At 50.6% G+C, this 24770-nt stretch overlaps 1 protein-coding gene across 1 annotated transcript; it reads left to right on the top strand.

Annotated features, from left to right (window-relative positions):
• Nucleotides 1-1822: 1822 nt before the first annotated feature.
• On the top strand, nt 1823-23633 carry LOC119975729 (zinc-binding protein A33-like). The gene is made up of 6 exons (XM_038815555.1): nt 1823-2318; nt 2409-2504; nt 2598-2831; nt 3351-3373; nt 4830-4945; nt 21015-23633. Exons 1-6 carry the CDS (start codon nt 1848-1850, stop codon nt 21563-21565), a joined length of 1491 nt encoding a protein of 496 aa, XP_038671483.1. The 5' UTR covers nt 1823-1847; the 3' UTR covers nt 21566-23633.
• The last annotated feature ends 1137 nt before the right edge of the window (nt 23634-24770 follow it).

Here is a 24770-nt window from a genome sequence, read left to right as displayed (position 1 = left end):
GAATTAAGTCAACTTTCAAAATGTGGATTTGATCCGATCCGAATCTCAGTGACGCAACAATCACAATATGATGTCACAATGGAAAGAGACCATTCGGCCCATAGTGTCAGTGAACCTTCAAAGACACTCCCCATTTCTCGGGCTGTTTTTAATGGGGAATTCTTTCCTGCAGCACCGACATTCTGTCAGCAGGTGGCTCTTTGTAACTGTGGAAGATTTGAGTTTATAGGAAAACGCAGCAAATATTTTACTCACAGAAACAACACACAAAGTAATAATGACACGAATGACCAGTCAGTCTCTCTTCGGTGGTGCTTGCTGAGAGTTGGAGTGAAGGGAAGGGGGTGGTTGGTGGGGGAATGTGGGGTGGTTGCTGGTGTGGGCCAGGACACCGGGAAAAGCCAGAACAGAATATTGTCGTGGCTGGAAATCTGAAATAAACACAGAAAATGCTGGAAATGCAGGTCAGAGAGACAAAGAGACAGAGCTACATCGGTACAGAGACAAACACAGTTAGCGTTTCAGGTAGTTTATTATTTAGTTACACCAACACATACAGAACATTTCATTACAAACGCAGAACGTGTAAAACCTGCCTTTTAACATCCACCATTCTCACTGTGTAAAGTTCCAAACACTCCTGCCAAATGAAAAACTGATTAATTATATTTATTTCAATTAAATATCCTGTATTTGCTGTTCAGGATGTGTCTCCTCTACCCTGGAGATATTAAACAAAGCCTGGCTGAGTGTTTTACAGATACTTCCATTCAGACTGTAAGTATGATCGTGAGATCCCACTCACCAGTGATTTTAATTCTCTACCTTCCACCCACTCTGACCGTTCTGTCCTTGGCCTGCTGCAGTGTTCCAATAAAATTCAACACAAACTCAAGGAACAGAACCTCACCTTCCCACTGGGCACTTTACAGCCTCCTGGTCACAACACTGAGTTCAACTATTTTAGATCACAATCTCTGCTCTCATTCTCCAAATGTTCATTTGGTTGGTTTATTTATTTTTCACTTTTTTCTTAATTACTTTACTTTGTATTTGAGAGGCTGCTAATATGTATTTTACACCCTCTCTAGTCTCACCTTTTATTTTCTTCCTTGTCCTTTACCACTCCCTCTGGCCTTTCATTATGAAACCTGTAATCTGTCCTGTTCTCCACCCTATTACAGACCTTCCCTTTTGTTCTTCTTCCCACCCCCCCCTTTCACTTTCCCAACATTTATGATTACCATCTAACCCTCACCCTAACAGTAATCCCCTTCACTTCCTCAAAATATCTGACATTAACATGTAACCTTCACGCTAACCCTCACCCTCATCCAGACTCTGGATCTGATCCTCACCTCAATCCCAATATTTCTAACTTTTCTCCGTTCTGGTGAAAGGTCCCAGTCTGCAAGCATAAACTATGTTTCTCTCTCCACAGATGCTGCCAGATCTGCTTGTCTGTACATAAGGGTCAGTGTAAAGTCCAATCAGGAAGTGGGATATTCAGTTGTGTTCAAATTAAGAGGATAAAGTGCTTCTGTAATTTAAAGTGTAAGTTTCCCAAAATACTGCATAGTCAAAGCCTAAAAAATTTCGAGAGGAAATAGACCAGTGTGTTTTAAGCAATACAATTAAAATGCTCTGAGACAATCTCCTGATCACTCCGTCAAGTTGTTCAGGCGAGTCAGCAGCGCAATAACATTGAAACTGTATGACGTGGAGATGCCGGCGTTGGACTGGGTGAGCACTGTAAGAAGTCTTACAACACCAGGTTAAAGTCCAACATGTTCGTTTCAAACACTAAAAGCTAGTGCACTGCTCCTTCCCCGGGCGAATGAAGAGGTATGTTCCAGAAACCGATTGAAACTGAAAGCAGTTTGAATCAGGAAGTGCTGAGTGTGAACATGGCTCTCAGACAGCAGGTCCAGAGTTTGACCGAGGAGACAATTTGTCCCATTTGTCTTGATTTCTTCACTGATCCGGTAACACTGGATTGTGGACACAACTTCTGCCACTCCTGTATCTCCCAGTGTTGGAAAAAAGAGGAGGTAAACTCCTGCCCGGAATGTAGAGAGGAATTTCCGGAAATAAACCTCACGGTAAATCGGGCCTTCGGGAATCTGGCCGAGAAAACTCGAAAATTAAAGCTGAATCCGAAAGAGAAGGAAAGTAAACTTCACTGTGAGGAACATCAGGAAGAACTGAAGCTGTTTTGTGAAACTGACAAGAAATTGATCTGTGTGATTTGCAGAGATTCGGGGGAACACAGAGAGCACAGCTTCCTGCCGATTAAAGAAGCTGCTGAAATCTACAAGGTAAAAGGGGAAATATTTTATAAACCGATACGTTTTATCACATTTTCATGATCTAACGCTTTCATTCTGTAATTTTATTTCCCAATCCAGGATCAGCTGAAATCTTCCTTAGTTTCTCTCACTATGAAGAAATCGGAGGTTCTACAAACGGAACTGAAACAGACACGGAAGATTTCTGAAGTTCGGGTAAGGTCTCCCTGTGCTGATTTTCTGGGATCTCGGTTAGTTTTGTTCCCTTTATCGCGGGACATTAATTATATTTCACATTTCATTTGGTAGGAACAGTCGAGCAGTCTGCAGACCCACATCACATCCGAGTTCAGTAAAATGCACCAGATTCTCACTGAGAAAGAGCAGCGTTTACTCAGAGATCTCAGGGAAGAAGAGGAGAGGTTTCTAGAACCAATGGAGAAAAACCTTCGAGAGATTCAGGAGAATTTGAATTCTATTGAGGAGAAACTCTACAAGTTGCAGAAACAGGTGGAGCAAAAAGACGAGCTGATATTTCTGAAGGTGAGGGAATATATTGCGGGTCAGTTCAGTGAAACTTCACAATCACAAAGTAACTGGTGATAACTGCGAATTAACTATAGAAGTTACTGAATAAATAGAAACATAATTAAACTGAAATTGTTTCCCTTCCTGAACGGTTCTGCAGTTGGGAACTGACGGCTCCCAAACTGTCTGCAGATTCCCGGGAATACCTTTAACCTCCTGAGAATAAATTTTCTGGATCTTTTTTTTGCCCAAGTTTAATTTTCTCCTGGAACTCCCATTGTAATCCAGTTCCAGTTCCATGTTGTGAGGGTGTGGGTGTGTCTGGTACGGTGTGTGAGAGTCACTGTGTCTGTGAGCGGGACTGATGCTCAGTTCCAGTTTATTTGACTCTCCACAATCTTCCTTCCAAAATCCATGACTTTCCACTTCCGTGTGAAATCTCATCTGCTCTGAGTCTGCTCATTTCACCAGCCTCTCTAACTCCTCCTGAAATCTGTTACTGTCATCCTCACTGTTCCTCATTCATTTTTTCAGGAGGAAGCATGTCGGAAGAGAAGGTAGGACATGTTATTGACTGAAACGCTGCAATTTGATACAATAACTCAATAAAGTGTTCTTCTGGATTTATTTCTTGGTTGTCATAACTTTAAATGGTCGTCCATCGGGCCATGAAAACGCGGCGTATAGTTCACTGCCGAGTATTTTATAATAACGATCTTTATGTCCGTTATTAAACAGTATTAGATGTTCCATAACTGTTCTACAATATTGTATAAATGACAAGATGTCAGGTAAATAATACAACCTGATTCCCAGGCTGGATCACTTGCCTGATGTTTGCTGTTAGTGTCTGTGACCTTCCGACTGACCCTGAGAGAGCCGCACGGTCCATGTATCCAAGGAGTGGGTCATCCATGTCCCTGCATGGAGCCTGAGCAACCCGAGAAAGTCAGACTTTAAAGGGGGAACGGGTTCTATTTTTATTCTGTAATATAAACTGGCTCTGTGTCCTTAACAACAACAACAGCAAAGACTTGTATTTATATAGCGCCGTTAATGTAATATAAAGTCTAAAGGAGGTTCACAGGAGCGTTAAAAATCACAAATTGACAGAGATACATGAGGAAATATTAATACGGATAACGGAGGTGGATCTTAGAGAGAGTGATTGAGGAAGAAAGAGAGAGAGAGAGGGAGAGGATCAGGGAGGGAATTCCAGAGCTGAGGATCTCGGCAGCTGAAGGTCCAGCTCCCAATGGGGGAGTGACTAAAATCAGAGATATTCAAGATGCCAGAGAGCAGGATTCTAGGCGGGTTGTGGGATCAGTTATTAAGGGTTGAACATTAAGTTCCAGATGTTTTCAGACTTTGTCTTTGTTTTATAAACTTTGTTTGTTTGGGGCCTCACGGTAGCATGGTGGTTAGCATCAATGCTGCACAGCTCCAGGGTCCCAGGTTCGATTCCCGGCTGGGTCACTGTCTGTGTGGAGTCTGCACGTCCTCCCTGTGTGTGCGTGGGTTTCCTCCGGGTGCTCCGGTTTCCTCCCACAGTCCAAAGATGTGCGGGTTAGGTGGATTGGCCATTCTAAAATTGCCCGTAGTGTAAGGTTAATGGGGGGGATTGTTGGGATACGGGTTACGTGGGTTTAAGTAGGGTGATCATTGCTCGGCACAACATCGAGGGCCGAAAGGCCTGTTCTGTGCTGTACTGTTCTATTCTATTCTATTCTAAAAGAGCAAGTGGACAGGCTAAATGTTTCTCTTCTCCTGTGATTTGTGATATCCCAGTAACTAATCTGTTATCAGACTGTGAACCTTTTTCAGGACATGGGGGTTTCCATTCTCTGCCTTTGAATTTCCAAGTTATCACTTTCTCAGTTAGAGAAACGTGATTAATATTTCACTTTGTACATTTTCGCAATCATCAGAAATGCTGAAAACGTGACCATAACCTGGCATATGTTCTAAATTCTTCTAACAAAAATAAATTTATTCCATTTTTTTAACATCCAGGATTAGTGATGACCATTGCACACTCTCAGTATTTGCTGCCGCCCTGTCTATCGGAAAGTTCAAAGGCCCTTTACAGTACACAGCGTGGAGAGAAATGAGAAACTCCATTAACCCCGGTAAAACTCTTCTATTCATTTTCCTGATTTTAAATCCAGTTGTGAAGGGACTAAAGGGTCTCCAAGGTCCCAGATTAAATATTCAATTTGTCGGTTGTTAATCCTCGGGAGCCTCTCCATTCTCATATTTTACTCTCTGTGGGTTCCTCTGGGTGAGTGTCTGGGGTTACAGTGGAGCCGTTTTGGGGTTACAGTGGAGCCGGGAGTGCAGGAGGCGAAAGAGGCCGGTGTTCTGGCCTTTGCGTCCCTAGTAGCCCGGCAGAGGATCTTGCTTCATTGGAAGGATGCGACGCCCCCAAGAGTGGTGGCCTGGATCAATGATATGGCGGGGTTCATTAAATTGGAGAAGGTGAAATTGTCCCACAGGACATCTTCCCAAATGAAGCCATCAGCTCCGTGTGTCAAAGCAGTGAAGGGATCTGTATAACCAGAGGAATAGAGCACCAATCTCAGGATGGGAAACCCAATTTGTCGAGGAGACAGGACTGGTCCCGTCTGTCATTCTGGGGAACATTTTTTATCATCGTTTATCGGGAAGGCATCCAGACATTAGAGAGCAAGTGTTAAACAAGTTGGGCAGCACGGTAGCATTGTGGATAGCACAATTGCTTCACAGCTCCAGGGTCCCAGGTTGTATTCCGACCTGGGTCACTTTCTGTGTGGAGTCTGCACATCCTCCGCGTGTGTGCGGGGGTTTCCTCCGGGTGGTCCGGTTTCCTCCCACAGTCCAAAGATGTGCAGGTTAGGTGGATTGGCCATGATAAATTGCCCTTAGTGTCCAAAATTGCCCTTAGTGTTGGGTGGGGTTACTGGGTTATGGGGATAGGGTGGAGGTGTTGATCTTGGGTCGGCTGCTCTTTCCAGGAGCCGGTGCAGACTCGATTGCCCGAATGGCCTCCTTCTGCACTGTAAACTCTATGATAATTAAACGACAGAGAATCTGGTTTGTGGAATTGGACACCTTCATCAAGAGGAGGGGCTGCAGAAACTGCGAGTCTGCACTGGATAAGGGAGGGAGTGTGGTGATCTTATTGAAATGTTCAATGTTCAAAACAGAAGGGAGAATGTAAAAATCCACAGGTTTAACACAGTCACAGAGTCTAGATCAAAATAGGTATAGTTTTACATCTAGAATAGGGAGTTAGTATTGAGTGAGGTTGATGTTTTGAGTGACTCCATTGATGGAGCAGGTAGTGAACCAGTGAAGCCGCTGCTCACTCTGTGAATTTGCTCAGAGGCCCAGTCCATTCTGAGGGCTGATCTTCAGAACAATATCACTGTCCACACTCCCCAGGATTTGCAATTTGGGAAAATGTCCTGTGGGACAATTTCACCTTCTCCAATTTAATGAACCCCGCCATATCATTGATCCAGGCCACCACTCTTGGGGGCCTCGCATCCTTCCAATGAAGCAAGATCCTCCGCCGGGCTACTAGGGACGTAAAGGCCAGAACTTTCGCCTCCTGCACTCCCGGCTCCACCATCCTTGCTACCCCCTTCCAAAACTCCCCCAGCGCTGGGCATGCCCAAAACATATGGGCGTGGTTCGCTGGGCTCCCCGAGCACCTAGCACACCTGTCTTGCCCTCCTCTTCCCACCTATCCTTCAGCTCCTCCACAAAGGCCTCATCTACCTCCTGAATTATGCAGTATACATCCGAAATCCTCCCTTCTCCAACCCACACCCCCGAGAGCACCCTATGCCGTACCCCACGTGGAACCCCTCCACCTGCCACCTGGCAAACGCCCCAACCTGCATGTACCTAAACATGTTCCCCGGGGGGAGCCCAAACTTCCCCTCTAACTCCCCAGACTCATGAACCTCCCATCCACAAACAGGTCCCTCAACCTCCTAATATCTACCCTGTGCCAGCCCAGAAATCCACCATCGATACTCCCTGGAACAAACCGGTGGTTCCCCCGTATCGGGGTCTCCATCGAGTCCCCACCTCCCCCCTATGCCGTATCCCTTGCCCCCACATTTTGAGGGTAGCCTCCACCACGGGGCTCGTGGTATACCTCGTTGGAGGGAGCGGCAACGGCGCCATTACCAGCACCTCCAGGCTCGTGCCCACACAGGACACCATCTCCATCCTCTTCCTTGCTGCCCCTTCCCTGTTCATTACCCACTTATGCACCATCGCTGCGTTGGAAGCCCAGTAATACCCACAGTGCCAGCCCCCTCCTATCCCTACCCCGCTCCAAGAACACCCTTCTCACCCTCGGAGTCCCATGCGCCCATACAAATCCCGTAATACTCCTGTTAACTCTCCTAAAAAAGGCCTTCGGGATAAGGATGGGAAGGCACTGGAACAGGAACAAAAACCTCGGGAGCACCGTCATCTTGATGGACTGCACCCTACCCGCCAGCGACAGCGGTAACATATCCCACCTTTTGAACTCCTCCTCCATTTGTTCTACCAACCTTGTGAGGTTGAGCTTATGCAGAGCCCCCCATCTCCTAGCCACCTGGACTCCCCCCTGCCTGCTTCAGTGAGAGCCTACCAATCCCCTCCTCCTGATCCCCACAGGTGCACCACGAACAGCTCGCTCATACCCAGGTTGAGTTTATACCCCGAAAAGCCCCCAAATTCGCTGAGAATCCTCATCACCTCCGGCATTCCCCCCCACTGGGTCCGCAACAGGTCGTCCGCATAAAGCAACACTCGATGCTCCTCCCCACCCCGCACCAGGCCCCTCGTTCCCCAACTCCCTCAACGCCATGGCCAGGGGCTTAATTGCCAGCGCAAAGAGCAAGGGGGACAGGGGACACCCCTGTCTCGTCCCCCGGTGCAGCCGAAAGTACTCCGACTTCCTCTTATTCGTGGCTACACTCGCCATCGGGGCCTCATAAAGCAACCTCACCCAACTGACAAACCCCTCCCCAAACCCAAACCTTTCCAACACCTCCCACAGATACCTCCACTCGACCCTATCAAAGGCCTTCTCCGCGTCTAATGCCACCACTATCTCCGCCTCCCCTTCCGCAGCCGGCATCATAATGACATTCAGAAGCCTTCGTATGTTGGTATTCAACTGCCTTCCCTTTACAAACCCCGTCTGGTCCTCGTGAATGACTCCCGGCACACAATACTCTATCCTGGTAGCTAAGATCTTTGCCAACAACTTGGCGTCAACATAGGCGAGATCGGCCTATATGACCCACACTGCAGAGGGTCCTTGTCCCGCTTAAGGATCAAGGAAATCAGCGCCCGTGACATAGTTGGGGCAAAGCGCCCCCCTCCCTTGCCTCTTTACAAAGGTCCGAACTAACAGGGGGCCCAACATGTCCGCATGCCTTTTATAAAATTCAGCCGGAAACCCATCCGGCCCCAGTGCCTTCCCTGACTGCATGCTCCATATCCCTTTAACCAGCTCCTCCAGCTCAATCGGCGCCCCCAGTCCCTCCACCTGCCCCACCAATCTTACCCTCTCCCTCTGCTCTCCCCTCTCCCTATGGGTTTGGATGGAAATCAACTACCCTATAACCACCGCCTTCAATGCCTCCCAGACCGTCCCCACTCGAACCTCCCCGTTATCGTTGACCTCAAGGTGCCTCTCGATACACTCCCGAACCCTCCCGGCCACCTCCTCGTCTGCCAACAGCCCCACCGCCAAGCGCCAGAACGGATGCTGGTCCCTCTCCTCCCCCAGCCCGAGGTCCACCCAGTGCGGGGCATGATCTGAAATGGCTATGGCAGAGTATTCAGCATCTTCCACCCTCGAAACCAGTCCCCTGCTCAGGACAAAAAAATCAATCCTGGAATAGGCCTTATGCACATGGGAGAAAAACGAGTATTCCCTGGCCCTTGGCCTTGCAAACCACCAGGGATCCACCCCTCCCATCTGATCCATAAACCCCCTCAACACCTTAGCTGCCGCCGGCCTCCTGCCTGTCCGGGACCTGGATCGATCCAATGGGGGATCCAGCACCGTGTTGAAATCCCCCCATGATCAGCCTCCAGATCTGGAATGCGGCCTAACATGCGCCGCATAAACCCCGCATCGTCCCAGTTTGGAGCATAAACATTCACCAGCACCACCCGCTCCCCCTGCAGCTTACCACTCACCATCACATACCTCCCGCCACTGTCAGCCACCACATTTAACGCCTCAAACAGGATCTTTCCCACCAGGATCGCCACCCCCGGTTTGTCTCATCCAGCCCTGAATGGAATACTTGGCCCAGCCATCCCTTCCTCAGTCGAACCTGGTCCGCCACCTTCAGGTGCGTCTCCTGGAGCATGGCTACATCTGCCTTCAGCCCCTTCAAGTGCGTAAACACCCGGGCCCGCTTGACCGGCTCGTTCAGCCCCCTCACGTTCCAGGTTATCAGCCGGATCAGAGAGCTCCCGGCCCCCCTCCCCTGCCGACTAGCCATAACCCATCCCCTGCCCGCCACTGGCCAGCGCCCCCCGCTCGGCCTGTTCCCACGGCAGCAACTCCCACCCCCCCAAGGCTAGGACCCCTCCTAGCTACGCCCCCCCTTCCATAGCACTCCCGTGAGCCAGCTAACTTCTGCTGACCCCGGTGACTCCCGCCACACCTCCGACCCCTCCCCATGTGGGGCTACTCCTCCCCCTCTGTGCCCATCAGCAGACCCTCCACCCCTCCCCCCCCCGCTCTTGCACGGGAAAGTAACAACCAGCAAAGGCCCGCGCTTCTCAGCCCCGACCCCGCCCCTTTCACCCCGCAGCGCGGGAAACCAGAGGAAAGCCCGCGCTTTCGCCCTGCCCAACCCCGCCTCCTCTAGGGCAACTCCCATTGCCGGTCCCCACCGCCAGCTCCCCGCACTCCCAATGCACTTCCCTGCCCGAACCCGTCCACCAGACCCACACCAAAAGACACAAAGACACCATCCCACCCACCCTGAAGCCAACACACATCCCGCATGAAACAGAGAACCCTCCCTCCAAAAAAGACACAGTTGCATTTACATACAAGACCCCCATCCCTTACCCTCAGTTTGAGTCCAATTTTTCGGCCTGCACAAAGGCCCACATCTCCTCTGGGGACTCAAAATAATGGTGACAGTCCTTGTAGGTGACCCACAGACGCGCCGGCTGCAACAAGCCAAACTTCACACCCTGTTTATGGAGCACCACCTTCGTCCGGTTGTACCCGGCCCTCCGCTTAGCCACTTCCGCACTCCAGTCCTGGTAGATCCGCACTACCGTGTTCTCCCACCTGCTGCTCCGATCTTTCTTGGCCTACCGAAGCACGCACTCTCAGTCAACGAACCGGTGGAACTGCACCAGCACCGCCCGTGGCGGCTCATTCGGCTTGGGCCTCCTGGCCAGTATTCTCTGGGCCCCCTCCAGCCTCAGGGGCCCCTGGAAGGACCCAGCGGCCATCAGCGAGTTCAGTTAGATGACCACATAGGCCGCCAGGTCCTATCCCTCCAGCCCCTCCGTGAGGCCCAGGATCCGTAAATTCTTCCACCTCGACTTGTTGTCCAGCTCCTCGAACCGCTCCTGACACTTTTTGTGGAGCGCCTCGTGCATCTCCACCTTCCCCGCGAGGGCCGCGGTCTCTTCCTCCCTTTCGGAGGCTTGCTGCTGCAACTCCCGGATTGCGGCCCCCTGGGCTGTCTGAGTCTCCAGCAGCTTACCGGTGGTAGCCTTCAGCGACTCCAGCAGCTCCACCTTAAGATCCTGGAAGCAGCGCCGAATAGTCTCCTGCTGCTCCTCTGCCCACTGCCTCCACTCCTCGAGGGCTCCACCAGCCGTCATTTTGTTTTCTTTCCCCCGCTTTTCCAGAGGCGCTGCCACCGCTTTTCTGCTCACCCCACTCCTGGTCCGGACCATAGAACCCTGGGGATCTACTGCAGGCCCCTTCCCACGTCGGGATTCATCGAAAAAGCGCCGTTGGGGGCCCTGAAAAGAGCCCCAAAGTCCGTTTCTAGCGGGAGCTGCCGAACGTGCGGCTTAGCTCCACCTAGCCGCAACCGGAAGTCCCGAACCAGTGGAATATTGTTGAGGAAAAGTCACTCTTGTAATGTAGGAAGTGAGGAAACCAATTTGTGAACAGCAAGATCCCAGAAACAGCATTGTGAGAATGATGAAGTGTTCTGTTTTGATGATGTTGTTTGGGGCAGCACTGGTTAACACTATTGCTTCACAGCGCCAGGGTCCCAGGTTCGATTCCTGGCTCAGGCCACTGTCTGTACGGAGTCTGCACGTTCTCCCTGTGTCTGCGTGGGTCCTCAGATTACCTCCCACAAATCCCGAAAGACGTCCTTTTAGGTGAATTGGATATTCTGAATTCTCCCTCTGTGCACCCAAACAGGTGCTGCAGTGTGGCGACTAGGGGATTTTCACAATAACTTCTTTGCAATGTTAATGTAAGTCTACTTGTGAGAATAAGAAAGATTATTGATAAAGTCTATTGGGCAGGACACAGAGAAAATTATCTCCTCACATCATTTCTGATGGAGTTTCCGGAGGTCACTTTCAGACTAGTGATTCAACCATTCTACAGACTGTTCCTCTGGGTGGGGCTTCACCATCCAGTGGAGGATCAAGATTGTATTGACTCCCATCTGCATCAAATGTCTCCAGTTTGTGTCGACAATGAGGCTTCTTCTTGTGTTCAGTGTGGGAACACTGGATACCTGCAGCTGCTACATAACCCAGGCAGAGGGTTTGGTAATATTAATGGGAGTTGGGTAGTAAGTATAGTGTGTGATTTTGATTTCCATTTCTGTGCAAATTTTGAGGATTCTGAAATGTAAATCACTCCAAATAGTTTATGTGGAGGGTGTCAATAGTAAGGGATGAGTTTTTGCCTGAAGAATCTGGGTCATTGCCTGTGAGGCAGGATTGGATCTGGACCAGCAAACAGCAGGTCAGAATGACTTTGAAGGTGGATGGTAAGGGAGCAATCCCCACCCTCCCTCCAGCTTTGTTATCAGGGGAAGCCAGGGTCACCTTGTCTACACTGGGCAGCCCAGACTTTGTTGTATCTGTGGAAAATCGGACCTGTTCGGACATTGTTATTTACGTTATTTAGCGTAATTTACTCAATTCATTAACTTTGGTCCATTCCCATATATAACACACCACATCCCGACCGGAGGTGGGGGGGGGGGGGGGGGGGGGGCATGGACACACAACGTCAAATTGGGGACCCCAGAGGACAGCAAGGAACTCAAATGGGATTACAAAAGGTGGATGCTTTTGGAACTCCTCTTTGAGGTCCTGGTGCCTGGGGAAGCAGTCAAGTGGAAAATAAAGATGTTGTTCATCCTTAGAGGTGTTCAGAGGGTGGGAGAGACACAAGGAAATGGCCTGACTCGAGAAAAGCAAATCGAATCTGCTCCTGCTTCTGATCATCGGGGTCAATATCGAGGAGGGTCTCCAAGAGACGAAGGGTCAGCATGACTCGCTCTTTGCTGCAGAGGCTCCAAGATTATCATTCATTCCAGACTCTGCTCACGATTCATCTTCCACAGGTTACAGAGAGAGAGAGACAGAGTGAGACAGACAGAGAGGGAGAGAGAGACACAGAGAGAGACAGAGAGAGAGAGAGTGAGAGACAGAGACAGAGACAAAGAGTGTGAGAGAGTGAGAGTGAGAGTGAGAGTTAGAGACAGAGAGAGATAGAGAAAGAGAGAGTGTGTGTGAGAGAGAGAGAGAGAGAGCTCTGTGATCAACAGCCTGAAAGAAGAAGTCGGTTCAGTGACATCATCGCAGTCTGACATACTGAGGATCAGCAAATCCTTTTGAGCCAGATTGTGCGACATGAAGCCCACAGACAACACGACTCCATCCCCCACCCCGTCCTTACTGTCCTCTATCACAGAAACCTTAGATGACACGAGAAAATACACTGATTTTGGACGAGTTGACAAACCTGCCATCTCCTTGAGATTGCCCGGGCTATTGTACCCTAGGAACAGCCCGGAGGACCTTTAATGACAGAAGCAGCTTATTAAATACCCACGGTTGACCTGACGCTTATGCCACGTTTCTCCTTGACAAGTTTAATGAATGATTTAACACAGTAGTCACTAGAAACTGTGTATATTTGATATGAATTGGTTATTTTTAGAGTAATTTTAGATTCTAGGAGGACAAGAGCAGCAGATACCTGGACACACCACCACCTGGAAGTTCCCCTCTCAGCCACACACTGTGCTGACTTGGAAATATATCGCCATTCCTTCATTGTCACTGGGTCAAAATCCTGGAACTCTCTCCCTAACAGCACTGTAGGTGGACCTACACCACGTAGACTGCAGGGGTTTAAGAAAGTAACTCACCATCACTGTCTCCCACCCCTGCTTTCTCCCCACCCCCAGCTTATTTAGACCTTTCCCCTCCCAATTCCTCTATTCAGCCCATCGAGTCTGCACCAACCCTGGGTAAGAGCACCCAAATTAATCCCAGGCTTCCACCCTATCCCTGTAACCCAGTAACCAGACCTAACCTTTTGGACACTAAGTGACAATTTAGCATGGCCAATCCACCAAGCCTACACATCCCTGGACTGTGGGAGGAAACCAGAGCACCCGGAGGAAATCCACACAGACACGGGGAGAACGTGCAAACTCCACACTGACAGTCACTGACAGTCACCCGAGGCTGGAATTGAACCTGGAACCCTGGAGCTGTGAGGCAGCAGTGTTAACCACTGTGTCACCGTGCTGCGTGTTGATAGTTCAGTTAGTAGATGGAGGATAATGTGGGAAAAGGCAGGAAGAATATACAGACAATGTATTAATTACATGGAGAGGGTGAGGAAAAATTTATTTTTGGAGATTTTCTTGTGTTGGTTTTAAGTGAGGAACACCTGTGGGAAAGACCTTTGAGTTGACTGGAGATTGTAACATTTAAGGTTCAGAATGTCCCGAGGGTTGACACATTCAGATCCTGTCTCAGGGCAGCAGGCTGAACCCTGATGGGAGGTCACAGGTCAGCTCAAGGGTCAGTGAACAACATTTTGTGTTCAGTTGATTTTTGTTTAAGAAGCTGGGAGCAGCAGATATTGGCAGCAGCTCAGCTGAGGAGCTGGGACTGTGGGACCGACAGGGCCAGGGGTGAGGGGATGGGGGGAAGGAGATGCGGGGGTGGATCCAAGGAGCACAGGGAGTGGACCATCTCCATCTGGGACTGCACCAGAACAGACTGCTGCTGTGCCACCACCTTCTGTGTTTGTGTCACATCAGCCAGTGACTGTGCCATCTCCCTCTGGGACTGGGCCATCTCCCTCTGGGACTGGGCCATCTCCCTCTGGGACTGGGCCATCTCCCTCTGGGACTGGGCCATCTCCCTCTGGGGCTGGGCCATCTCCCTCTGGGACTGGGCCACCTCCCTCTGTGTCTCCGCCATGTTGGCCAGTGCCTGGGCAATGCTGCTGACGTTCCCAGCCATGGCCTGCTGTGACTGGGCCATGCTCAGGAACGCCGCTGCAATTTCCAGGTGACTCTGGGACATGGTCGTCTGTGAGGCAGCAAACCCTGTCCTGGGCCTCAGCCAGCGCCTGCACAGAATGCCCCAGGCCTTGGGCATCGCCGATCCATAGTCCAAACCATCGCCCCAATGCCTCCACTGCGGACGCCACCCATGGAGTGTTGGCCGGGGTGACAGGCATGGTCAGCACCACCTCCTGCTCCTGCTCGCGGTTGGACTCCTCCACCTGCGCCTGCAGGTGTTGGATGCTCACCGACATCCCCTCATGTAGTCCCTGGCTCTGTGACTGCATCTCCACTATCGATGGGACTGTCTGTTCCAGAAGCCCCAGACCCGACTGGACGGCAGCTAGTCCCTGGGGTCGGCTGCCCTCCGACCGGCTGCCCCCTCGGCTGCTCCTACCTCCACCTGCTGTACCGGGGCAGCTGTGTGCTGCACCAGAGAGAGTCCCAGGAGCCTCTTCACTAACATGGCCAACCGAGGTGAGTGTCTCTGGGATGGTGGAGGGTGTTGGAGACGCTGTGACGGGAAGTCATTGTCATCCTCCGACCCGAGCTCTGGGGTGTCCAGGGTCTCGGGCGGAGGGTTGGTGTCCGAGCTGCTCCCATCACTGCTCGGCTCCCGGGGGGGGGGGGGGGTTTGGTGGTCTCCGGCTGTGGCACTGACTGGGGCGGGGGACACCAGGTAGACCCATTCCATCCCCAGCAGGACCTCCAACACACCAGACAAAATGCATGAATAGACCGCGGGTCGGGGGGTGTGTGGTTGGGGGTGAGGGTGGCGTGGGGGTAGCAGTGAGGGTGGGGTGGGGGTGTGGTTGGGGGTGGGGGTGGGGTGGGGGCGGGGGTCAGGGTGCTGTGGGTTGGCGGTGAGGGTGGTGTGGGGGTGTGGTTGGGGGTGAGGGTGGTGTGGGGGTTTGGGTGCGGGTGGGGGTGGCAGTGGGGGTGGTGTTCACACAGGTGTCATGGATCTGCAACTCAGTGGGGTCTCACTTCCTCGCCCGTGGCTGCACTCCACCACGAGGACCGCCCTTTCCTCGGGCCGCTGGCCACTACCAGGGCCCTCTGCTCTGCCCTGGTGAGGGGCCACAGATCTCATGGTTCCCCTCCTGTCCTCGCCCGCTCCCGGCCTTTTTGTGTGGCCTTCTCCTGGGTTGGGGGGGTGAGGGGCAGGGTTAATGCCAGGGGCACAGTGCTGCCTACTCACCCTGGCCACCCTGAGGAGGTTGTGCAGTTTTTTCTGCACAGCCGGCCGGTCCGGACTATGTTGCCCCCGGAGCTGACCGTCTCTGCCACCTGCGCCCAGCACGACGAATGGCGGTGGCTGGCAGCCTTCTTCCCGTGCCGGGGTAGAGGGTCACCCTACTCTCCTCCACGGTATCCAACAGGGTCTCGAGGTCTGCGTCCGTGAACCTTGGTGCTGCTCCCCTTACAGCCATCTTGTTGGCTGGGATGGTGTGTGTCGGGGTGGGGGGGGAGAATTGTTTCTGTGCGGCTGCAGCTTGTCAGCCTCCTGAGTGTCAATCACGGAGCCGGCCAATCCTACACCGTTTTCCATTAGAATCGATTGTGTTCCACGTGGTGCCGGTGCGACCCCCTTAATAGCAGCAGAATCGGTGCGGGTGTGGCGCCGATTGTTCTGTCGTGAAAGCCCACGGATTCTCCGTTGGTGTCAACACTTAGGGCGGGATTCTACATTGCCCGACGCCGATATATAAATCATATGATCATATGAAATCAGTGGCGGTGCCTGTTTTCGGATGCTCGGCCCCCTCCAAAGCGACGTTATCGATGAGTACGCCGCACGCCGTTGGCACGGCCTCAGGACTTCACCCTAAGTCCCTCCCCCGATACTCTGTCCCCGATGGACCGATTCCCAACTGCGTGGGCCACGTGTGCTCTGAGGTATCGTCAACCTCGTGTTGTGGCTGCGGACTGTGTCCAGTGCCGTCACGTTCGTGGGGAGGGAGCCGTCCCGCTGGCCGGGGGAGGCGTCAGCGGGGCTGGTGCAAGGGTGGCGGGGCGGGGGGGGGGGGGGGGGGGGGGGATGTGCAGGAGTGCACTAACTGGTACTCCAGGTCCGCGCATGTTGTACGGCGCGACTTACTGCAGGTCATCGCCGGGCAGATGCGTGGCCACGGACCTGGCAATTCTCCGGGTGTTTATACCGGGAAGGCCGAGCGTGGCACGACTGCTAACCCCTCACCGGGGCGGAGTATCGGTGCTGGGGTTTCGCCGAGTTTTTCATCATAACACTACACACTTCCTCCGGACTTGGCCTCAAAATCGGAGAATCCAGCCCTTAGTCTCAGAATCAGAGAATCCAGCCCAGGGTTTTTGGTGTGTTACAGCAAAGTTCTCTTGTTAATGATGTTTCCCTATTGTTTTATGTGAGAGTATAAGATAGCGAGTATTGACTGTTTGCTTTCATGACCCATGAATAGCAAATTGCTTTTGGTGATTTCAAATCCTGGAATCTTCTGACTTTATTCTCTTACTAGGTCAACTAACAAAAAGGTTTAATGGTCCTCAACCAAAAAATAACCAAATTTGGGGGTTATTGTTCCGGACTGTTATGAATTTGGGGATCTGCTCTGGTATTGGGTCAGGAGAAACTGCAGACCTGCAAATGGATCTGGGTGTCCTGGTGCAAGATTTACAAAAAGTTAGTCCACAGATACAGCAAGTGATTAGGAAAGTAAATGAGATGTTGTTATTTATTGCAATAAAATATGAAAATATACAATTATTGCTGCAGCTATCCTTAATGTGGTCACATCTGGAGCAGTTCAGTGAAGGTTCACTCGCCTGATTCCTGGGATGAAGGGGTTATCTTATGATGAAAGGTTGAGCAGGTTGGGCTGATACCCTTTGGGGTTTAGGAGAATGAGAGGTGATCTTATTGAAACATATAAAACGCTGAGGTGATACACCACAAGCCCGATGGTGACGGCGGCACTGAGGGTCTGGGGTCAGTGGAGGGGGCCTCAGTTTGGACCCCGTTACGGAACAATCATAGATTTGCTCCGGGCAAGATAAACGGGGGGTTTCAAAGCTGGCACAGGGCAGGCATTAGAAGGATGGGAGACGTGTTTATCGATGGGACTTTCCCTAGCTTGGAGACACAGAAGGAGAAATTCAGGCTGCCCCCTGGAAACGCCTTCAGATACCTCCAAGTCCACGACTTTCTCAAAAAACAGGTGGGGACATTTCAGCTGCTACCCCCGCGTAGGAATCAGGACAGGGTCGTGTCTGGCATCTGGGTAGGAGAGGGGAAGGTGACGGACATGTACCAAGAACTGCAGGAGGCGGAGGAAGCCCCAGTGGAGGAACTGAAGGGCATGTGGGAGGAGGGGCTGGGTGAGGAGCTAGATAAGGGCCTGTGGGCTGATGCCCTGGGCAGGGTAAATTCCTCCTCATCATGTGCCAGGCTCAGCTTAATTCAGTTTAAGGTGGTGCAACGGGCTCACATGACGACGGCGAGAATGAGTAAGTTCTTTGGGGTGGAGGACAGTTGTGTGAGGTGTTCAGGGAGTCCAGCGAACCACGTCCATATGTTCTGGGCATGCCCGGCACTTAAAGAATTCTGGCAGGCCTTTGCGAGGGCTATGTCCAGGGTTTTGGACACGCGGGTGAAGCCGAGTCCAGTAATAGCGATCTTTTGGGTGTCAGAGGATCCGGGAGTGCAGGAAGCGAAAGAGGCCGAGGTGTTGCCCTTTGCCTCCCTGGTAGCCCGGAGACGGATCTTGTTAATCTGGAGAGACTCAAAACCCCCGAATGTGGAGTCCTGGGTTAGCGATATGGCTGGGTTTCTCAGCCTGGAGCGGATAATCTCGAAGTGTAAGTTTGCTTGTGTGTGTCGGTTGGACACCTTCAGATGGCAGAATCCAGCAGAAGGCTCTGCACCTTCAACATGCCTTTTAACAGATTCTGCTACAGCCGAATACCATTTGGCATAATCTTGGCATCAGAGATATTCCATTGCATCAAGGAACAGATGATGGAAGGAATAGAAGGGGTTTGTGTCTACATTGATGATATCATAATCTGGTCCATGACATCAGAAGAACATGTGTCGCGACCCAAGAAAGTATTCTGATGCATACATGAACATGGCCTCAAGCTAAACAGGTCCAAGTGCTGTTTTTGGACATCCACGCTGAATTTCCTGGGCGGTCAGATTTCACAACACAGTGTGCGCCCGGATACAGACAAAGTCAAAGCCATAGAGGAAATGATAGTCCCCGAGGACAAGAAGGCAGTACTGCAAGTTCTTGGCAAGTTCATCCCGAATTTGGCCACACATACCACAGCGCAACCTGGTGAAAAAATCAACTGCCTTTGAGTGGAAGACGGAGCACCGAACAGAGTGGCTGGAGCTGAAAGCCAAGCTCACCATGCACCCATCCTGGCCTTCCGAGACCCAGACCGGAAGACCAAGATATCCACAGATGCGAGTCAGGATGGCATTGGGGCGGTGTTGCTTCAAAGAGACGACACGTCTTCCTGGGTACCAGCAGCATACGCGTCACGGGCAATGACACCCACTGAGACCAGATATGCGCAGATTGAGAAGGCGTCTTCTCACCGGCATCCTCAAATTTCATGATTATGTCTACGGCCTGCCGACATTCACTGTCGAGACGGATGGTCCACATCATCCAAAAGGACCTGAACGACATGACACCTCGCCTGCAGAGAATCCTGCTCAAACTCCAGAGGTATGATTTCAATTTGCCGTACACACCTGGCAAGGAGCTCATCATCGCCGATGCATCGTCCCGCTCCGTCAACTCACCCAGTGACCCACTGGAGATCATCCAGCTCATTGAATCGCAGGTGCAACTGTGTTCAAGCACTCTCCCGGCAACAGATGAGAAGATTATTCTCACCCGAGCAGAGAGGGCCAAAGACCCCCTTGTTGCAGCGAGTCATCCACAACCTCAACAATGGCTGGCAGAAAGGGTAATGCCCTCAATTCTACAATGTCAAGGACGACCTGACACTGATCGACGGCATCCTGCTCAAAATGGACAGGATAGTCATCCCGCTACATCTCCAGAGCATGGCGCTGCGGCAGATTCATGAGGGACACCTGGGCGTAGAAAAGTGCAGACGCAGGGCCTGGCAAGCTGTCTACTGGCCCGGCATCAACCAGGACATGACGGACATGGTCCTCAACTACGAAACCTCTCAGAGGTTCATCCAGCATAGAGCAAGGAGACGCTCCAACCACATGACCTAGAGACCTCTCCGTGGTCCAAGGTTAGCATTGACTTATTCCATGCGAATGCTGCGACTACATCTTAATCATCAATTATTTTTTGAATTATCCTGAGGTGCTGAAGCTGCCATACCTCACCTCACGGACTGTCATCAAAGCGTGTAAAGAAACATTCTCACGGCATGGCATCCCAAACACCATCATGAGCGACAATGGCCCGTGCTTCCACAGTCGTGAATGGTCCACGTTTTCCAAGAGCTACAATTTCAGCATGTCACCTCCAGTCCGCACTATCCGCAGTCCAATGGCAAAGTTAAACAGCTCACCCACAAGGCCTTGGACTCTGCTTCTGACATACACCTTGCACTATTGGTGTACCGGGCGACACCCTTGTCCACTGGCATGTCGACAGTTCAACTGCTGATGAACTGGGACCTGCGGACGACGCTTCCAGCCATACACCTGCCCAACCCTGATCACCTCCCGGTGTTGCACTCACACCCTGCCTCTTTCCACAGACCGACATCAAAGAGTGAGACAGGGTGATCAACAGCATCACACCCCAGCACGTGGCTTAGAGCAAGCTAGTACATCTTAGGCTGAGTTACTAGAGAGTCAAACTCATTTGAGAACTGTGTCAATAGTTCAATAAACACGTTGAACTCATTTCAAAGTCTGGAGCATCCTTTAGTTAAGACTGCATCAAATCACGGGCAGCACGGTAGCATTGTGGATAGCACAATTGCTTCACAGCTCCAGGGTCCCAGGTTCGATTCCGGCTTGGGTCACTGTCTGTGCGGAGTCTGCACATCCTCCCCATGTGTGAGTGGGTTTCCTCCGGGTGCTCCGGTTTTCTCCCACAGTCCAAAGATTTGCAGGTTAGGTGGATTGGCCATGATAAATTGCCCTTAGTGTCCAAAATTACACATAGTGTTGGGAGGGGTTACTGGGTTATGGGATAGGTGTTGACCATGCGTAGGGTACTCTTTCCAAGTGCTGGTGCAGACTCGATGGCCCGAATGGCCTCCTTCTGTACTGTAAATTCTATGATAATCTATGAAATAGCAGCCTGTGTTAGCCGAAGTAGTTTAACACAACACTTGTCACTTCCTGTTCTCCCTGCTACACCCTCTATTTCTCAACCCTCTCCCAATCTCTCTGTAATCCGGCTTCCACACTCTCAAACCCTCCAGCTTTCCGTTACCCACTTCTGCCTCACTTTCACTCCATTCTCACACTCCCTCTCTCCTTTCCTGTTCTCTCCCTTCCCCCACTCCCTGGCTCTACTGCTCTGATTCCTCTCCTCTGAACCTGACCCCTCCGCCCCCTCACCATTCTCTTCCTCACCTACCCCATTTGTCCCTCTCTACCCCTTCCTCTCTCTTCCCTCCCCCCTCCCTCTCTAACTCACTGTGTTATTTTAACTTTCCCCAGCTCCAGCCTCTCTGATTCTGGATCTGAACACAGCGAATCCCCGGCTCATCCTGTCTGAGGACCGGACCAGTGTGAGACTCGGAGACAAACTGCAGCCGCTCCCTGACACCTCGGAGAGGTTTGATTTCTGGGAATGTGTCCTGGGATCAGAAGGATTCACATCAGGGAGTTCTTACTGGGAGGTGGAGGTGGGGGGTGAGATTTGGTGGTGTCTGGGAGTGGCCCGAGAGTCTGTGAACAGGAAAGGGGGAATCTCCCTGAACCCTGAGTCTGGATTCTGGATTTTGGGGTTGTTTCCCGGAATTGGTTATTTTGCCGGCACCTCCCCTTCATGGACCCCCCTCACCCTGAATGTGATTCCCGGGAAGATCGGGGTTTTCCTGGACTATGAGGGGGGACAGGTGTCATTTTACAATGTGGACAACATGTCCCATCTCCACACTTTCACCCCCATTTTCACTGAGAGGATCTTTCCCATCTTCTTTCCGGGATTGAATATTGACAGGAAAACTTCTGCCCCGCTGACAATCTGTGGGATTAAAGATCACTAACAGATCCATCCCATAATTTCACACCATCTCCCTGCCTCCTGCCAGCTGCAAACTGCTGGGTGTGGGTCTCAGTCACAGGGGGTTCAGATCCAGAGTCAGAGAGGCTGGAGCTGGGGAAAGTTAAAATAACACAGTCAGTGATTTAGATGGTTCCTGAGCTCAGGGTGATTACAGCTGAGTGACAATAATGTTTTGGTGATTTTGTTTTTCGTTTCCTTACTCGATGAGGAGCAACAAACACGCGGTAACTTTTCCAGTGACTCCTGTAAAATAGATTAAAATCCCCAAGATAATAGAGAATAATCAAAGCGCAGAGACGATGGAGAATTAAAACACAGACAGAAATAAACTCAGGGTCTCAGAGACTCCAGGTGGGAAATTGAACGTTAAGAGGGGCAGGGAAGAGGAACTAGGGTGAGATTGATCACCAATGGCAAGGAAATGACAAAGGAGAAAATCCAAGAGCAGGAAAATTAAATAATACCCAGGGATGTACAAAGGAAATTCAAAATCAAATAGAAGCAAATTGGACAGGGAACAGGCAGGAGAATCAGAAACACTCACAAACCAGGGGTTGGAAATGAACATGACATTTGACAGCCTGGAGTGTTTATAGGTGTGGAGAGAGAAACCAGGTTAACATTCCGGGTATAAACCCTGTATGGGAACTGGGAACTGAAAGATCAGCAAGGACCTCTGTAGGATTGGGGGAAAGAAGGAGGGAGAGAGAAGAAACAAATAGAAGTCCAATTGTAGAGAGAAACTTACTGGGTAGAATGAGCTGTGAACTGCAGGAAGTCGGTGACCTTCATGCCTGTAATGTTGCTCCACAGGTGGAAGGTGGCGATAGAACACCGTGTTTGAGATGAATCAGTTCAGTGATTCTCAAACTGGGGTCGGGGAGTTTTTCCAGGGGAGCCAATAAATAATTTCTCCAGAGAGAAAGGGAGAGATAAATAAATGCAAGAGGTCCCCGGGGGTGACCCGAATGAATATCAACTGTTCCGCTTTGTATAAATTCACAGGAGTTAGTGTTAGTTCTGCATTGAGCTGCTGTCAATATTTCCACCCCAAACCTCCCGAATCCTCTCCCTTCTTCACGGTGATGGACATTTCACTGTCATGGTTGTCAGCGGTGAGTCTCACATTGACTTTCAGTAGGAGGGGAGGGGAGGGGAGGTGGGAGACCAGCTGCTGCTGTGATGGGTTACGGGTGGATACGTGGGTTTGAGTAGGGTGATCATTGCTCGGCACAACATCGAGGGCCGAAGGGCCTGTACTGTTCTATGTTCTATGTTATCGAGCTGCCCGGGCTGCTGAGTATTACCATCATTCTCTGTTTATATTAATATCCATTTGGTTTGTTTCTTGTAATCGTGATAAATCTGTCAGTTTGACTCACTTCAAATTCTCACCGTGTTTCAATAATGTAACTTCCTTGTGTGATTAAATAACACTGACAAACTGGACTGGGTTAGTACAGGTCTGAAAATATTGTCCAGAATGTCATGTTCCAGTGGGTAATCTATAATACAATTGGAATAAAGGAAAATCGGGTTTCCGGGAGTTTTTATTTTACATTAATACAGGAAGCTGCCTTGAGACAGTTTAAAGATGTAAATGATGTGACACTGCTGTGAACACTGATCTGACAGTCTGTCTGTATTGGCCATGATGTGTGAACTGATGGGGTTTGTGAGACATTAACAGATTATGTTTCACCAGATGAAAAACAGTTCAGTTGCTGCACTAGAATGTTAGTGGAGTCTCAGTTATCATTTATGTCTGGTTTGTCTGCTTTGTCTCATCACTGTCCACATCAGAGGAATAATCTTTAACTCACTAGTATGTAATTACCTGTTTTATCAAAACATTATGAATGTTTTCTGTAAATGGAACCTATTCATTTTATGATTATTATATAGAATTATAATTTACACTGGGGGATCCATGATTACATTTGTAAAATGATTCCTTAAACAAAACAATCTGAGAACCACTGGAATAGAAACAGTTTTTATATCAAGTTGACATCGTTCATCATTAAATCCAAGAAGCAGAAATTCAACATGTTGTTTGTCTGTTACTGAGTCAGGGAGGCGGGTTTCCGGGGAATGTGGAAGCGGATTGGCCAGTGTCCCGTCACTCAGAGTGATGGAGCCGGCTTCCGGACACGATGGAAGCGGATTAGTTGGAGCTCCTGTCACTCAGTAAGTGAGGAGGGTTTCTGCGGATATGAGAAGCCCATTGGTCAAACGGCCTGTCGCTCAGAGGGAGGGACGCGGGTCGATGATTGAGGAAGTGGATTGGCCGGAGCCCCTGTCACCCAGCGTGAGAGAGGCGGGTTTCCGGTTAATTAGGAGCGGATTGGCCGGAGCCCCTGTCACTCAGAGTGATGACGGCCTGTTGCTGGCAGCAGAGGTCAGTGTGAGGCACAGCCTGAAGGCCCCACCCAGCAAGAGCGGTTACTGGGAGATCAGATTGGGAGCCGACAATGGGAGAAGGAGGAATTGTCCACCCGGTAACAGGCACAGGTAAGAGGGGCTTCCTTTTCATTGAGGCTGTGTGGGGGTGGGGAAGGGGGAATGTCTTTCTCACAACACCTGAATCATAAAGAACACATTCTTTAGGAGTTTTCACTGCCCTGAACTGTACAGAATATTGTGTCAGAACAATTCAGTGTCTTTTACACTCATGGAGTTTGAGGCAAAATTCTCTTTTAAAACAAATGAAGAAATACAATGGACAGAATTAGCCTGAGAAAGTGGATTCAAATTATTTGCTGTTGGTTGTTCAACCTCCACTCAAGGCTCTATGTCTGTGACATGAAACTCAAATTTAAAAACAAGTTTGATTTGAGCCCCTAGTTTAAGTTACCCTCAGTGTCCCTAGTTTGAAACATTTAGCTGGGATCCCCACTCCTAATAGTGATCCAGTGTCTTGCTGTCAAGTGCACTGTTATGGACTTAAAGGTAAAGCTTGGTGTTCAGAAAGAGTGCCCCACCTCCCCACGGCACTAACGTTGCAGCCAGCACATGCTCTCTCTGTGCATGGAAGCCCAAAATATCAACTGTAGCTTCTTCCTACAAGCCTGCAATTCTGCTGTGTGATTGATTGAGAATTGACGGTCCACCTCTAACATGATGGTCCACCTCTAACATGACATCTGCCAACGACCGCTATCCTCCACCTTTAGGGGCTGGTT

This window comes from Scyliorhinus canicula, chromosome 13 (genome assembly GCF_902713615.1).
Source record: "Scyliorhinus canicula chromosome 13, sScyCan1.1, whole genome shotgun sequence".
In the NCBI taxonomy this organism is placed as follows: Eukaryota; Metazoa; Chordata; class Chondrichthyes; order Carcharhiniformes; family Scyliorhinidae; genus Scyliorhinus; species Scyliorhinus canicula.
The sequence above is the reverse complement of the archived record's forward strand: the minus strand, read 5'-3'. Positions and strand labels throughout refer to the sequence as shown.

Coding starts and splice junctions, on each gene's coding strand:
- LOC119975729 (XM_038815555.1), top strand. CDS start 1,848: ATGTTCCAGAAACCGATTGAAACTGAAAGCAGTTTGAATCAGGAAGTG. Junction 2,319..2,408: donor AAGCTGCTGAAATCTACAAG/GTAAAAGGGGAA, acceptor TTCCCAATCCAG/GATCAGCTGAAATCTTCCTT. Junction 2,505..2,597: donor GGAAGATTTCTGAAGTTCGG/GTAAGGTCTCCC, acceptor TTCATTTGGTAG/GAACAGTCGAGCAGTCTGCA.